This window comes from Rhamphochromis sp. 'chilingali', assembly GCF_963969265.1.
Source record: "Rhamphochromis sp. 'chilingali' genome assembly, chromosome: 14".
In the NCBI taxonomy this organism is placed as follows: Eukaryota; Metazoa; Chordata; class Actinopteri; order Cichliformes; family Cichlidae; genus Rhamphochromis; species Rhamphochromis sp. 'chilingali'.
Window position 1 is genome coordinate 14,121,720 of NC_137941.1, and position 14,671 is coordinate 14,136,390.

Sequence of the window (14,671 nt, forward strand, 5' to 3'; positions counted from 1 at the left end):
ACAGACACGTTTCTTTGAGACATGTATTCACTTTGAAAATCAGAGCCAAACAGAATTAGGGGCAATGCTTTGACATGAGGAACGAATGCTAAAGTGGGACACCTAATCCCACTAATGAGGAATGACACGCATTAAAAATGTCCTTAAAATGAATGTTAAAAAACCTTCAAATCAGTTGCGGGTCTGTGTGAACGTGGACTAATTATTCGGAAACATCAAGACAAATTAAGGTCGTGTTGATAAAGTTGTTTTAACTTACTTGCATGTCATGCCAACAGTCTAGTTTAGTGCATAATTATCGCGTAATAACGCTTGTTTTTATCCTGTGACAGAAGGAACTGAAAAGGCTGTGTGTTTGTGCTTTTATTCTGAAAGGATTGGCCCGGAAGTGCCGTTGCAACCTTGCATTGTGTGTCAGAAAGCGAGTTCTTGCAAGTTCAACTTAATGTTTTTACTTGAGAATTCTCCAGCTGTCAACAGACATGAAGAAGAGATTTAACATCAACCTGGACGATTCTGCTTTCACTAAAGAAAGAACACCGGTCTGTATTTTGCTAAAAAAAAAAATAAGTTCACGGTTACGTAGCAGGCTTGCTAGCAAACGAGTCTTCAAGCATACAATTTAAATTTTTAACGTAAGATTCGTTTAAAAATGAGCTATAAAAACGTATCTATAAAGGGTTTTCGTCAGGTGGATTTCCAGACTCGTGAATGGTGGTTTGATATGATTTAATTCATAGTTAAATTATCGGTTCTCAGAGAGTTGATTGTGATTGTTGATTGATCATTGTGATTGCGTTTCAGCCAAAGCCACAGTTTCAACTCGCTTCCAAAGTTGGACAAAGCACTTCAGCTTCAGCTACCACAAAGCCTGCTCAGTCAGTGACCCAGCCGGTCTCCTACGCAGAATACATCGTCCAGAGTAAAAGCAATGCGGCTGCTGCTTCACGTAGAGATGCTGCCTCCAAGTTGCCCAGGAGCGATAATGCTGAAGTTACCTGTGTGAGGCAAAGTGAACCATCTACAGTGTCCTCCAGCACAGAAAAATGTAAAACAGTGCAGGACTTGGCTAAAGGGCCCCATGTCAAACTGAGTGAAGAGGCACAAGAGGCTACAACGGGTCAAATAGAGGGAAGCGGCCAAAGGTCAGAACCGGGCATCAGCTCCGGTCCTAAACCAGTGGGATCTGGGAGCACCATTATTGTCAGTCCTCGACAGGTATGTATTAAAACTATATAGCTTTGATCCAACAGGTCATGGTTTACAGAAAACCGTAGCGTCCTTTCATGCATTCCTATTAGTGTCCCAGATTTTGGCTTGCACAGCTGTGGACTCCTCAGTGTCAAGCAGTCTGCACACGGAGAAGTGAAGTACAATTCATAATTCAAAGTATATATTAGACACATGAAAACAGGAAATAATTGTGATTGGCTGTTGATGGGAAGATGCGATGGTTTAGACTTGTCGCCCCCTGATTTGTTCTCCTCAGGGTTCTTCCGCATGGCAACGGTCATTAACCTCTAGTCAGGGATCTTGTGAGAAAACCGCTCCCTACCTTACAGTTGTTACCAGCGATGTTTTATTTTCATGTTGAAGTCAGCTTTAATTGACACAATGAAGTCTCTATTTCTTGTTGGCTATAGCACCCTGTTATTATACACTCAAGGTCAAGTAACCTTTCTTGTCTGATACTGTGTTCTGTAAGTGTGTAGCAATTTACCTTCTACACCCAACTCTTTCTATCTCTCTTAGTTCATCCTTTACAACATGGGGTTAATGCTTTTAATGAGGAGTGTGTCAACTCTATTATGAGCATATATTGCAGTCGATGTTGAAAAGACACCCAAAAACCCCAAAACTTATTTCTAACACTACAGAGAGGAAACCCCATTCTGAAGTTTGTTAGGAGTGTCCCATGGGAGTTTGGAGATGTTGTGCCAGATTATGTCTTGGGACAGACAACCTGTGCTCTCTTCCTCAGGTGGGTTTTTGTGCTTCACAAACTCTGTTTATGTGAGCAAGAAAAAGTTGTTGTCACTGCACACACACTGGAACATTTTTGTTTTACTTTTTTCTGTTACTGTAATATCATGTTGTTATAAAAAAAAAAGGTTTCTATGCTTATATTTGTTGAAAAAATATGCTTTTTTCCTTTGCTTTATTTCTATTGTGTATTTTGCTTTGCTTTGATGTTGGTTTATGTTCTTTCTGTTTGTTTGTTTTTTGACTCGACATAAAGTCTGAGGTATCACAATCTCAACCCAAACTATATCCATGACCGTCTGAAACAGCTTGGACACACATTCACACTACGAGTGCTACTGGTTCAAGTAGACGTGGTAAGTAAAGATGCTCTTTAGCATTACTGATTATTTAAAGTATTCTCAACATTCAGTGGCCTGACTTCTTTGTGGTAACTTGGAGATTATTACTATTTATCAAACCATTAGGGGATGCTCTGTGTCAGTCATTGTCAAATCTAATCAAATTAAGATCTTTGAATGGCTGCAGCAGCTATTCTAAGGTGTCATTTCCTCTGATAAAGTAAAAATAGCACATGCTTATAATATACAGTCCAGTTTAGAGTTTTTTCTCAATTGTCTTAATGTGTTTATTGTTCTACTTTTATCAAAACCTTACTGACTGCAAAAACATGAGCCTAATGTTAAGTGTTCAGATTCTTAAAAAGGAATGTAAAGGAGTGTATGTGCAGAAACAACAGCAGTTTGTACAGACGCAATGGGAAATGCTAAGGTTGGTGGGGAAGCGTGTTATTAATTTGAGAAGAGCGGTGAGAATGGTGTTCCTGATGTGAGAAATGCGTCAAAGTGATTTGAAACTGTAGTCACATAAATAATGCATTAAGGCACTTTTTTTCTATTTCAAATGCAGCTCCTGCATCTTTTTTAATCATTCAGTACCTCAGAAGCTGTTGAACATTACTCTTGTGAAATCTATATCTGAATAGCTTCAGTTTGTACATATCAGGAAAGGAGGAGGCTGTACAAAGTTTCCTGCTACAGGATTTCAAGACTGATACCATCTTCTTATTCTCTTTGTTTTCATCTAAATCTTTTACACTTCCTCCAAGCAACTAGAAGCCGTCTTGTGACAGGATCAAAACAGTGGTGATGCAAATTAATTTGCGCTCATGCTTCATTTTCTTTTGTTGTGCACTACACATCTGTGAAATATAATGACTGCATTTTGCACAGCTGTGTGGTATTACATTCAGAAGATTTGCACACAGACAGCAGACGTGGGTACACACCTGTGCAGTACCACTTGGTTTTAAAATTGTGTCGTTTTCTTGTAACTGGATTACATCTATGCTGAACAGAATTTGCTCTTAAAGTAACTCATTTTAGATCCTGTTTAGATCGACTATAATAAAAGCAGAATCAGTGCAGCTACTGCATTTTAGATCTTTTTATACTTTAATACTTTGTGTCCATCTTTATTTTTCACGACAGACTCAGTCCTCCTCCTCATGGAGTATACTTTTTCTTTTTCTTATTAGGTGGATGGTTTGTATTGCTCTATCCTTTCTCTTTAAACTGGTTCAGTTGGATTCAAGTCAGGCAGCATACTTGGTCTGACCTGAAAAGGGAAGGTCATAGTGTTTTTTCCCTCTACTTTTGAAACTCTATTGTGATGTGGGCAGTGTGCCTTGGATCATTATTATGCTGGAATATCCCTCTTCTGCCGGCTTCTGGAGATTAGGAGTCATGGTGTCAGACAGTATTTTGGTACATTCATAGTGCAAACTATAAAGGTCATCTCCCCAGCACCTTTTGCACCAATGTATCCACACCTCATCAAACATGTTTGATCCCATTTGAACTGAACATATTTATATTGTTCTCAACTGCCCAAAGAACGTGCTCCCAATATTCATCGGTTTGTTTTGGGTTTTTTTTTTCCATGTCCTTTTTTTCTCCTCTAAGTTTAATATTACAGTTTTGTACTGAAGAACAAGCAAGTTCTTTTACTTGGACGCCATCCACTGAGCTTAATGTTATGCATTGTCCTTCACAGCTGTCACAAAAACTCTGATTTCCATTTATAACCCCTGTGCCAAGTCTTAAGCACTTACCCAACTGTTTCTCAGAGCTGGATTGTGCAAGCAGTGCACTGTTGGTGGCATCATTTTAGGAGGACAGCCACTGCAGCTCTGATGAGTGGCAATATGGCTCATTTTGTACCTCCTGATTACTGCTGCAGCAGCTGTGCTTCCACTGATTTTTAGGTGGAAATCAATCTTTCTTTATGTTTTTTCCATCTTTGTGGAGCTTCGTGTTGAGATTATTCAGTTCCTCTGACAGTTCTTTTCTATGTGGAACCATGAGGCAGACATACAGATCAGACAAAACCCACAGGTCCAAAATTGAGAAAGTCCAGCAAAGAGTGTTACTTTTCATAAGAATCACTACTCTAAATGTCAGCTCAGGAGAATGCAAGTGCCATAAGGTGATATAATTTACATCATTTATCATTTAAACACTGTTTCAAAGGATTATACTCACCTTTGTTAAATACTGTGTAAACATCTGCCACAGAACTCAAAAGTAAATTTGTGATAGTTCTGCAAGTGTTCGTGTCTCCAGGGCCGCTTTGGGACATCTGGGTAATACTAGAAACAAAATTTGAGGCTTTTAAGCAAGTGAACAACAGAAACGGGGAAACAAATTACCTCTATGAAACTGTGGATTATCTAACGATAACAGCTGTCAGGTTGGTAACGTCAGCTGGCCTTATGAATTGCTGACAAAAATGTAAACATCCAAAAGTTTTATATATTAACAAGACAACAATCTTTTCAGGACATTACAGCTCTCCTTTAGCAGCTTAATGTAAGTGATCAATGCAGATCTACTCATTTGTGAAGTATATCTTGCCTCAGCTGAATTAGTTTCGCTAACAGTGGTGTAAATGAAGTGTGAAGAGGTGCAGCTGGAGACTATTTTTGGCACTGTGCGTAGGAAAATAAAGATCTCAGAGCTGCCAAATAATAGATACTGTGTAAGAAGACTCAGATTTGGGTCAAAATGAAAAAATGTTACAACATCTCAATTTGTAGCAAATCTAAAGGAATAATGTGACTTCATGAAGTCTTTAAGAATGAATTGTTGTTGTATTTTGTTTTAACCCTAACATCTGTTCAACTACAGAAAGATCCTCATCATGCGTTAAAAGAGCTGGCTCGCATGTGCATCATGGCTGACTGCACTCTCATCTTGGCTTGGAGGTAAGCAGCTTGCTACAAGACACATATATAAAATAAATAATCAGTGTGATTCTGGCTCCAACATCTAAAAACTATAGTTCAAAGACAAAGTCAAACACTTCTTGTCTTTTTAAATGTGTTTTGTTGTTTTCTGTCGTTTTCATTTTGAACTGCCAGTCCAGAAGAGGCAGGTCGCTACCTGGAAACGTATAAGTCGTATGAAAAGAAGCCAGCTGACATGCTGAAGGAGCAAGTCGAAAAAGACTACCTGTCAAAGGTGTGTGTAGAGTCACTGTTTTCTATGTGAGCTCTTGGTGCTTTTTTTGTCTTTTCGCCTACTTGTGCCCATTTAATAAAAGAAATAGATGTTATAGAAATGTCATGGAAGATATGATAACATGGGAATGTACAGTATTTGCCAAAATGTTGCAGTAGCTTTAAGACCATGAATACTGAAAATGCTGATTGGATCTCTGCTTACTTCAAGGTTACAGATTGCCTGACAACTGTGAAGTCTATCAACAAAACTGATGCCATTACTTTGCTGTCTGCGTTCTCTGTGAGTGCCTCATTTTTCACAATTTTCACTTCAAGTATTAATTGATCATGTTTATTAAATTTCTTTAAAGACTCACTATATATACCACAAGAGTCTGCAAAGCCTAAAGGGAGATGTGCAACTTGATTGGTTCATGAACAACTGCGAGTGTGTAATTGTAGTTCAGTCATGTTGTCAGTGGATATGATCCAATCAATAAACAGACATGATGTATTCTTCAGTCTGTAGAAGGAATCGTCAGTGCCTCTAAGGAAGATTTGGTTGTCTGCCCAGGACTTGGACCACAAAAAGTGAGGAAAACACATGTGCTGAGTATAAATATACACGGCGTAGATGAAGTGTTTGATGACTTAACACGTTGACATTTTGTGTTTACAGGCAAGACGACTCTTTGACGTCCTCCATAAGCCCTTTCTCAAGGCAAAGACAAAAGACAGCTGAGACTTTTGTTTTTTTTTTACCAAGAATGTGATATGCTTCTGAAAACAGTTCTACATGTTTGATCATCATGTTGAACATCAAACTAAAACACTCAGGAGGACTGAATACTACAAAGTCTATCGATTTACAGAGTTAAGGGAGAAACATGTTTATCCCATACAAACTCAACTAGACCTCAAACTTCATGCCATGGCTTTTCTTTTGTGGATTCTTGACATGAACTGGTTAGTTTGAAGTGGCCCATGTTTAAAATGTACCTTCTTCCTCGCTGGAATCAGTGGATGTGTTTTAGGAATTTAAGTTGTGAACTGTTTGAGCTTCAAACTTATGTATTTTTTTTTCTGTGTGTGTGCGTGTGTTATTAATTTGTATAATTTGTTAATAAATATTTTTGTTATATTTTGGTTTTTACATTATTTTATTTTTAACTGTATAATATATCTTAATATTTCATTGCAGACACACAAGACAACAATGATTTTGCTTGAATCTCTGCAGAAAGTGCACTAGAAAAAAACTAGTGCTTTAAAAAAAACTCATTCAAAAAAGGAATAAATAAGGCAAAAAAAATTTAAAGTCTGATATAGAGGTATGGATAAACTGGCGACTTGTCCGGGATGCTTTCCTTTTTATAGCTTTTATGATCTAAGTTTTTGAGAAAGTGGATGGAAGGATATCTAAAATTCTTTGAGATGTCCAGCAGTATATTAAATCTGTTTTATCTTCTTGCAAAAAAATTTTTTAATGTATTTGCATGAATGGTCCAGGGTTATTTTTAATCAAGAACCTAATGTTTAAATTTGAGGCAACGGGAAAAGCGTGCAGATCAAAAATAAATTTTTCATACCCTCAAGTCATTTTCTTTTAAGTCAAACATTTTGTCCAGGAAATTGTGAAATTCTGTTCTTTGGTCTTTCAGGAAACTTTCAGTGAAGGGTCGCTTTACACAAGCTTCAAGTCGGTCAGTTACTTAACGTAATATTAACATAGAGGCCATTTGGAAATAGAAGTGAATATGACACCAGAAGAAGGACGAAAATGCAACTGTGAAACAAACCGAATATGAAGACCAACGTATCTCATAATGAAGCTTAATAATATTTGGTGCACAATGCAGTAAATGCAGGGTTAAATGTCGTGTTATTTCGTTTGAGATGAACTTACAGTTTCGAAACTTCCGACAGCACGTGAAGGCTTGATAACGCAACCTTACGTCGAAACAGGAAGTGTTTGCAGTGCGCGCTGTAGCTGAAAGTAGGAGTTTCGCCGCTCGATTCACTCTAAACACACAGTGGGGGTTTTTTTGTAGTTTTTTTTAGTTGCTCTGCACGTGAAATGGTTTGGCTTGTTTGTTAGAGAAAAACAACCAGCGAAAGTGTCAAAAGCAAATATGCAGACGGAGGATGAGGATGAGGCGTCCTGTGAGGAGTACGTTGCCCGGTCAGATTTCACTGGAAGTAGCACCGATCAGGTCAGAGAGACCCGCAGACCTCCGAGATCCTAGCCTTAAAATGGGAGGTGGGGGTATCAGCAATAACCGTGTGACTTTTTTTTTTTGGTCTCACAGCTTAGTTTCAGCAGAGGGGACAGATTGCTCGTGCACGCGAAGCCCTCCTCAGAGTGGTGGTGGGCAGAGCTGCAGGGGGTCATAGGTTATGTCCCTGCCAGCTACATGAGCCAGGATGCTGCAGGGGAGGAGGAGGAGGACCCCTCAATAGAAGACCCGTGGCAAGATGAAGAATACTTTGGCAATTATGGAACGCTGGTTGGACATTTTAAAGAAGTGTATTGCTTTGCATATGTCCAGATTATTATCATGAACTTGAAGATAATGATGATTTGATCATAATATGCGAGTATAAACTGTTTCCCAGCGCGTTAAGCAGCCATGCGTCTTACATTGTAACTATAGCATGCAACGACTAAGACTTTAAGTAAGCATCGTCTTTTGTCGACACTACCCTGCAATGTAGCTGTGCTGGTTTAAGATGATGGTCCTCAGTGGTGCATGATTCAGAGTTTCCAGTGATATATTTACTCTTGAGATGCTGGGAAACCATGCTCAGAATAGATAAAAGATTGCTTTTAGACCCTGATTTCCAAATATACACATGTAAGCCTTTTCTTGAATGCATTACCCCTGATAAACAAGGGGGGGAAAGCATGTAACTAGACCCTGCTGTGTTTTGGGAATTTATTTGGATCCCATTTGGAGTCGTTTATTTATCAGTCGATTAATTATCAAAAACTCTTGTTTAATTCAAGCAAATTTTATATGTCTGATTTTATTTCATATTGCCATTTAGAAATTAACGTTTTATTTTATGAAGCCACTTTTCATTATAAAGAGTTAGGTTTAACAGGGGCACAGTTATGTGACTGATCACTGCTTTGATCAGTATTTTATTATAGTTAAAAAAATGTCTAACTTTTGAGCATTAAATAAACTGCCAGTGGCTACCTGTCAGTTTGCTGTACATACATTTTTTTAGGCACTGTGTTTCATTTAGTCATGTTTCACGACACAGAGGCTTCACCTGGAGATGCTGTCAGACAAGAGCCGCACTGAGGCATACCGGCAGGTTATTCTCAGCAACAGTGCTTCTCTCAGCAGCAAGAGGGTAATGGACCTCGGCTGTGGGACTGGCATCATCAGTCTGTTCTGCGCTCAGTTGGCACGCCCCTCAATGGTAATGTTGAATCTTGGATTTTGTGTTATAAGGAGAAATGAAATCAGATTGAAATGAAATGAGATTGCATTCATTTTTAAATAATGAGGAAAAATCTGCATATATTGTGAGTTAAGTTTAAGTTTCCTGCCAAATAACAAAAACGAATTAGAATCTAAGGGTCCAAAAGTAAAATCTTTCACATAAATGTGGTTACTTAGAGGAGCAAAATCACCAGTTAGGTATTGAACATTGGTGTACTTCTACTTCCATCTGCTGGACAAAGAGTGTTGCTGCATTGAGGAAACAGCATGATGTATAGAGTGCACGGAAGGAGATTATCTGTGGTGTTGTAGGTGTATGCTGTGGAGGCGAGTTCAATGGCAGAGTACACCAGGCAGCTGGTGAAGCAGAACGGCTATGATGAGGTGGTCACGGTGCTTCAGGGGCGGGCTGAGGAGATCGAGCTGCCTGAACAGGTGGACGTCCTGGTTTCTGAGTGGATGGGTAACTGCCTTCTGGTAATTATAACACTTCCTGTCCTGCTACTTTAAAAAAAATACATTGTTGTGGGACATCCTTTTCTGCTCTTACCCATGTTCAGGTTTTACTATACCACATTGCTTCTTTCATTGTTGTTTGTTTTGCCTTTTCCCCATGCTCTAGTTTGAGTTCATGGTGGAGTCAGTTCTGCTGGCCAGGGACCGCTGGCTTAGAGATGGTGGCACGATATGGCCCTCCTCTGCGGCCCTCACCTTTGTGCCATGTCAGGCCGACAGCTATTATGCCGAGAAAATGGCCTTCTGGGAGCGGCCATATGGCCTCGACTTCACTCCTCTTCAGTAAGAGCCATTAGTTCACAGTTGACAGTGAGGAATGTCCTGTCACTTACAGATATGTGTATGTGTATGTGTATGTGTATCTATCTATCTATCTATCTATCTATCTATCTATCTATCTATCTATCTATCTATCTGTCTGTCTGTCTGTCTGTCTGTCTGTCTGTCTGTCTGTCTGTCTGTCTGTCTGTCTGTCTGTCTGTCTGTCTGTCTGTCTGTCTGTCTGTCTGTCTGTCTGTCTGTTTGTTTGTTTGTTTGTTTGTTTGTTTGTTTGTTTTATTTATTAAGTCCAGTAATGGCTGATTTCTTACTTTATGTGCTTGTGTCAAAATCTGTTCTACCGCTAGATGGCCAGCTTTGAATGAATCATCCTCTCTGATTCATATCTGAGAGACAGCCTTGTGCCAGTTCATGCGTTGCCTTAAACACTTATATTGCAAAGCAAGTTCAACACATCCAGGCTTTCTTGATTTAGCTGGCTTGATAGAAACTAAAACCCCAGTCTGAGATAAGAGGCTTCATTATGCTGTGCTATCAACAGCCAGTCTTTCTGCTTCAGGCTCTGTGCACGTTCACACAAAAAGTCTTTTACACATCATTCTTTTTCCACACAAAATCAGCTGTGGACAGCATGGTGCAATCAGGGACAATATCAACAATATAAGAGCATCTAACCTCAATATGTAAAGATTATAAAACGATGAGAGCAAAATGCAGCACTGGAGCTGCAAATAATATGAGATTATTTCTTCAAAAACTCTACTCTGGTGATTTGATCATCACAAGCACACAGAGCAGTACAATAAATATATTTCTGTATTACTGCTCAGTGAGCTGTCTGTGTTGCTGTTTCTACCATGTCAGCAGCACGTTAGAGCTCTAGAACTTTAAACTTCTCAGGAAATGAAGAGTCAGTTTCAGCTCTTGTTCTGTCCCGCTGCCCGATCAATTAAACGTAGGAATTGCTGTAGTTTGTCACCAGTACAAAGTGAAATTACTTTTATTGATTGAATATTGATAGGTTGGTGATAAATAGCCCCAAAATGTAAGTGATCACTCTTTTAATGTGTGTTCCCATTACTACATTTCCACTAGTGTAAAATAAAAAAACCTGGCAGTATTAGGACCAAACTATGAAAGCTTGTGTCCATTACTGAAAAGTGATATGTCAGATTTTCAGGTTATTATCTTGTAAGTTGTAATTTTGAAATAATAACACAAAATTTGGCATCATCAGTTTTATGTATGTAAATTACAATTACAATGTAACATAGCCAGGTTTTTTACCACAAATTTCTGTAACAAGTAAATAAGGTTTACTTATATAGCGCTTTACAATACAGAAATAGGGATAACTGACTTATCTTTAATGTTGCAATTGAAATCTAACGTGAAACTTTTTCATCTGGGGACTTGTTTTTTGTTCATCAGTATTTACAATAATATTTTGTTTAGCTGACTAAATACAATGCACTTGGAGGTTAAGATGCTCCTGCATTTAACATTTTTATATATCAGAGTTCATCACATATTGGCTAGAAATATATAAGGTTAGAATAATTTACGAGTACACTGATAATTCATTTTACCCTTGTGCTAAATACTTTTGTTTCTGGAGGCCTTTGGCACAGCAGGAGTTCTTCACCAAGCCCAAGTTCAGCCACATCATTGAACCATGTGACTGCCTCGCTGCTCCTTGTGATGTCATCTCCCTCGACATGTACACTTTACAAGTGGGAGATCTCGAGGTCATTTTTTATTTATTTTTTATGGGAAAGTTATAAATGAGCCAACTTGGATTTTATTACTAATGCTTGACTGTTTCGTTTCTCAGGAAATGAAGGGTCAGTTTCATTTTTGTGTGGAGAAGTCTGGAGTTTTCCATGGATTCACCGCCTGGTTCACTGTTTGCTTCGAGAGCCTGGAGGCAGGAGGCGCAACTGTGGAGCTAAACACCGGCCCCAACTCTGGGTGAAAACATGAAAAGCACAAAAACAATCTGATGCATAATTAGTTAAATATGATTTTATACTAACTAGTCCCTTTTCCCTACAGGCCAACACACTGGAAGCAGACATTGTTCATGCTAGACAGGCCAGTAAGTGTATGCGCAGGAGACTCGATCAGTGGAACCATTGTCCTCCAGAGAAATCCTGTCTGGAGGCGCCACATGACCGTTACCCTGCACTGGACCATTAAAGGGAGCACAGACAATCCAGACAACTCCCAGGCAAACATCTTCATTTACTATATGCACTTTATCTGAGATATGTATTGATTATAAGGAATTGGAAGGTTTCTTTATTACTTTTTATATGAGTGTTCTTTGGAAGGGTCTTTTGTTTGTCTTTTGCATTGTTGTTGCACAACCTCCTAACTTAACCCTGCCCATAAAGTTGTTCACTTGCTGTTTCCCCCTCCCCTCTGTCCTTAGGCTGGAACAAAGAGTTTCCCCATGTGGAGGTGACACATATTCGCTCATCACCGGTGAAGATCTAAAATAGAAAAACAGTCTAATAAAATTAAACTGTTCGGCTGTGAGACTGCTGCTGAAGCGGACTGGTGTGTTGCTCACATGTTGCAATGAATGTGCCAGAGGAATTCCTGCTATCATAGTGATGAGCCCGATTGCTGCAATCACACCACCCTAAGAGCACGTTTACTGCTCATTTTTATTGAAGGGCAAAAGTACTTTACATAAAGCAGCACTGTGTCGCACAGCTGGAACATCAGTTGTTGTTTTTTTTGTTTACTGAGGTGCAAAAAAAAGACAAAGTTGAGTCACACTAGGTTACTTTTCATCAAATGGCATATTGTTTTACAATAAGCATTTAACTTACATTTTTTATTGTTTGTACATACATGCCACTAGGCTTTTATGCATTTAGAAGAACAGATTAATGAAAACCATAAATTACAATGGTTTAAGATATGACCTTTTTTTTCATTTTAACATTGTAAGATCAGAACAATGTACGCCTCTGAAATGTTACAAACATTAGCCTAAAAGATACCTCAATAAAAATATTATAGTGCTTAAAGATAACTGCTCACAATGGAAATCACCATCTTAAAATAACAATTAGTGAACTCACATTGATATAAATTAAATAAAAATTGGAACTGTTTCAACTACCAATCTGGTGTTTGTCCCTTTCTTACCATCATCTGTAAACATTTAACCTTTTAAAACACCAACATTATACTACTGCCACCATCTCTGTCTCAGCTGACGCTCTCCTTCTGGCTATGGCTCTGTTTTAATCTTTGCTTTTGCTCTGGAGCGTGTGTTGACCTCCTGGGATAGCTGCTGAGCAGGTAAGGACTCAGGAGAAGAAGGCCTGGAGAGCGGAACAAACAGGGGAGGTTTGACGACTTTGTCTTCCACCCCCTTATTTTTATCCTTTTTCTGTCTCAGGTGTTTGTCACAGTGGTTCACAAATGTTTCCAGTTTGACAAAAGTCTTGTTGCACACTTTGCAGTGATAAGGTCTCTGTCCTTTGTTGAGGCGAATGTGCAGCCTGATATAAGATGACCTGACAAAAGTGCGACAGCAGACACCGCATTTCAGATCTTCGCCGTTGGTTTGTGTTTTCTGAGGCTGGCTGAGCGGTGGTGGCGACAGTGACTTGGCCTGTCCGGAAGCCTCTTGAGCCTTGTGAGAGAGCAGCAGTGACAAAGAGCGAAAGCCCTCGCCACACTGCTCGCACTTGTATGGTCTCTCCCCGGTGTGCAGACGAACGTGTGCCAGTAGCCCAGCCTTCTGGGTGAAGGACTTGTCACAGTAAGTGCATTTAAAAGGTTTTTCGCCTGTGTGGAGTCGACGGTGGGTCTTCAGGTGTGAAGCGCGCCCAAAGGTCTTACCACAATCTGGGCATTTAAACGGCCTGTCTCCGCTGTGGATTATCTTGTGTGCCATTAGGTGGGAGGACTGATGGAAGAACTTGCCACAGGTGTTACATTTGAACTTCCTTTCCTTATTGTGAGAAGCAAGGTGAAGGGTCAGGTGAGCGGAAGAGATGAAGGTTTTGGAGCACAGGCTGCAGCTGTGAGGGTCCAGGCGGATGCGCCGGTGTGGCCGGCGTCCATTCTGGGGGCTGCTGCCTGCCTGGCAGGATGGGCATTTGGAAGAACTGTCTGTTTTATTCTGCTGTTTAGGATCGGCTGGAGTGTCATCGGAATCAGGCTCAGAGTCAGGATGTGAAAGATTAAAACTGCACCCACAGTCTGAGCAGCGCCCAGACTGCTGCTCCACTTGATCACCGGTGTTATCCAGCATGGTGCCATCTACGCCCACAGCAGCAGGGGAGGGGTTTTCACGGTCCTACAGATGATGGGAGCATCTGAGAGACAAACATGACATAATTATTGTTATTTTTTGTGGGGGAAACGCACTGTTTAATCGATGCCCCCCCTGCTTACTGACCAAACAGTTTTATCGCTGTTTCAGGTGAAATATAAGCCGGATATCCTTCATCGGTTTTTGGGCATGTTGTATAGGTTATGATCGCATTAGCGCTCCTTGTCGGCCAAATAGGCGACAACAAGACCTGTGCGAATATAACAAGTATGTGCACTAGCTTACTTAGCAGCCTACCAACTATTGTAGGCCGTGGTTGGTTTTAAACAATGCGGAAGATATTTGAGGACGCAAGCAGCACACAAACAACAATTTCACATACCGTTCTCATCCTTCCTAAGCAATGTGCTTGAATGTAAGTACTTTTCGTGCGAACGCGGTAAAAACACCATATTAACCAGAGTTAAATAACGGCGGAACACTGTCGTCTACATTTTATCGTTTTCCTTTGAGATGATGCTGCAGCCCGTTTTCTGATAAAAACGGGCTGCAGCATCATCTAGCGAGCGGCGGGACAACTGTCCTCACTGGGAAGCTCTGAATGAGTTTCACGAGATGCTCTGAAAGTTTCGTTTC

At 39.9% G+C, this 14,671-nt stretch overlaps 2 protein-coding genes across 2 annotated transcripts; both read left to right on the forward strand.

Annotated features, from left to right (window-relative positions):
• The first annotated feature begins 349 nt into the window (after positions 1-349).
• ercc1 (excision repair cross-complementation group 1) lies at positions 350-6,626 on the forward strand. The gene is made up of 9 exons (XM_080903405.1): positions 350-542; positions 805-1,218; positions 1,878-1,981; positions 2,240-2,339; positions 5,172-5,248; positions 5,405-5,504; positions 5,715-5,786; positions 6,008-6,076; positions 6,165-6,626. The coding sequence occupies exons 1-9, from the start codon at positions 483-485 to the stop codon at positions 6,225-6,227; spliced, it is 1,059 nt and encodes a 352-aa protein (XP_080759531.1). The 5' UTR covers positions 350-482; the 3' UTR covers positions 6,228-6,626.
• Positions 6,627-7,446: 820 nt separating this feature from the next.
• Positions 7,447-14,030, forward strand: prmt2 (protein arginine methyltransferase 2). The gene is made up of 9 exons (XM_080903404.1): positions 7,447-7,698; positions 7,795-7,992; positions 8,756-8,917; positions 9,253-9,417; positions 9,563-9,738; positions 11,354-11,483; positions 11,570-11,706; positions 11,791-11,965; positions 12,170-14,030. The coding sequence occupies exons 1-9, from the start codon at positions 7,618-7,620 to the stop codon at positions 12,200-12,202; spliced, it is 1,257 nt and encodes a 418-aa protein (XP_080759530.1). The 5' UTR covers positions 7,447-7,617; the 3' UTR covers positions 12,203-14,030.
• Positions 14,031-14,671: the final 641 nt, after the last annotated feature.

Coding starts and splice junctions, on each gene's coding strand:
- ercc1 (XM_080903405.1), top strand. CDS start 483: ATGAAGAAGAGATTTAACATCAACCTGGACGATTCTGCTTTCACTAAA. Junction 543..804: donor TCACTAAAGAAAGAACACCG/GTCTGTATTTTG, acceptor ATTGCGTTTCAG/CCAAAGCCACAGTTTCAACT. Junction 5,787..6,007: donor CTTTGCTGTCTGCGTTCTCT/GTGAGTGCCTCA, acceptor TGTATTCTTCAG/TCTGTAGAAGGAATCGTCAG.
- prmt2 (XM_080903404.1), top strand. CDS start 7,618: ATGCAGACGGAGGATGAGGATGAGGCGTCCTGTGAGGAGTACGTTGCC. Junction 7,993..8,755: donor TTGGCAATTATGGAACGCTG/GTTGGACATTTT, acceptor TTCACGACACAG/AGGCTTCACCTGGAGATGCT. Junction 9,418..9,562: donor GGATGGGTAACTGCCTTCTG/GTAATTATAACA, acceptor CCCATGCTCTAG/TTTGAGTTCATGGTGGAGTC.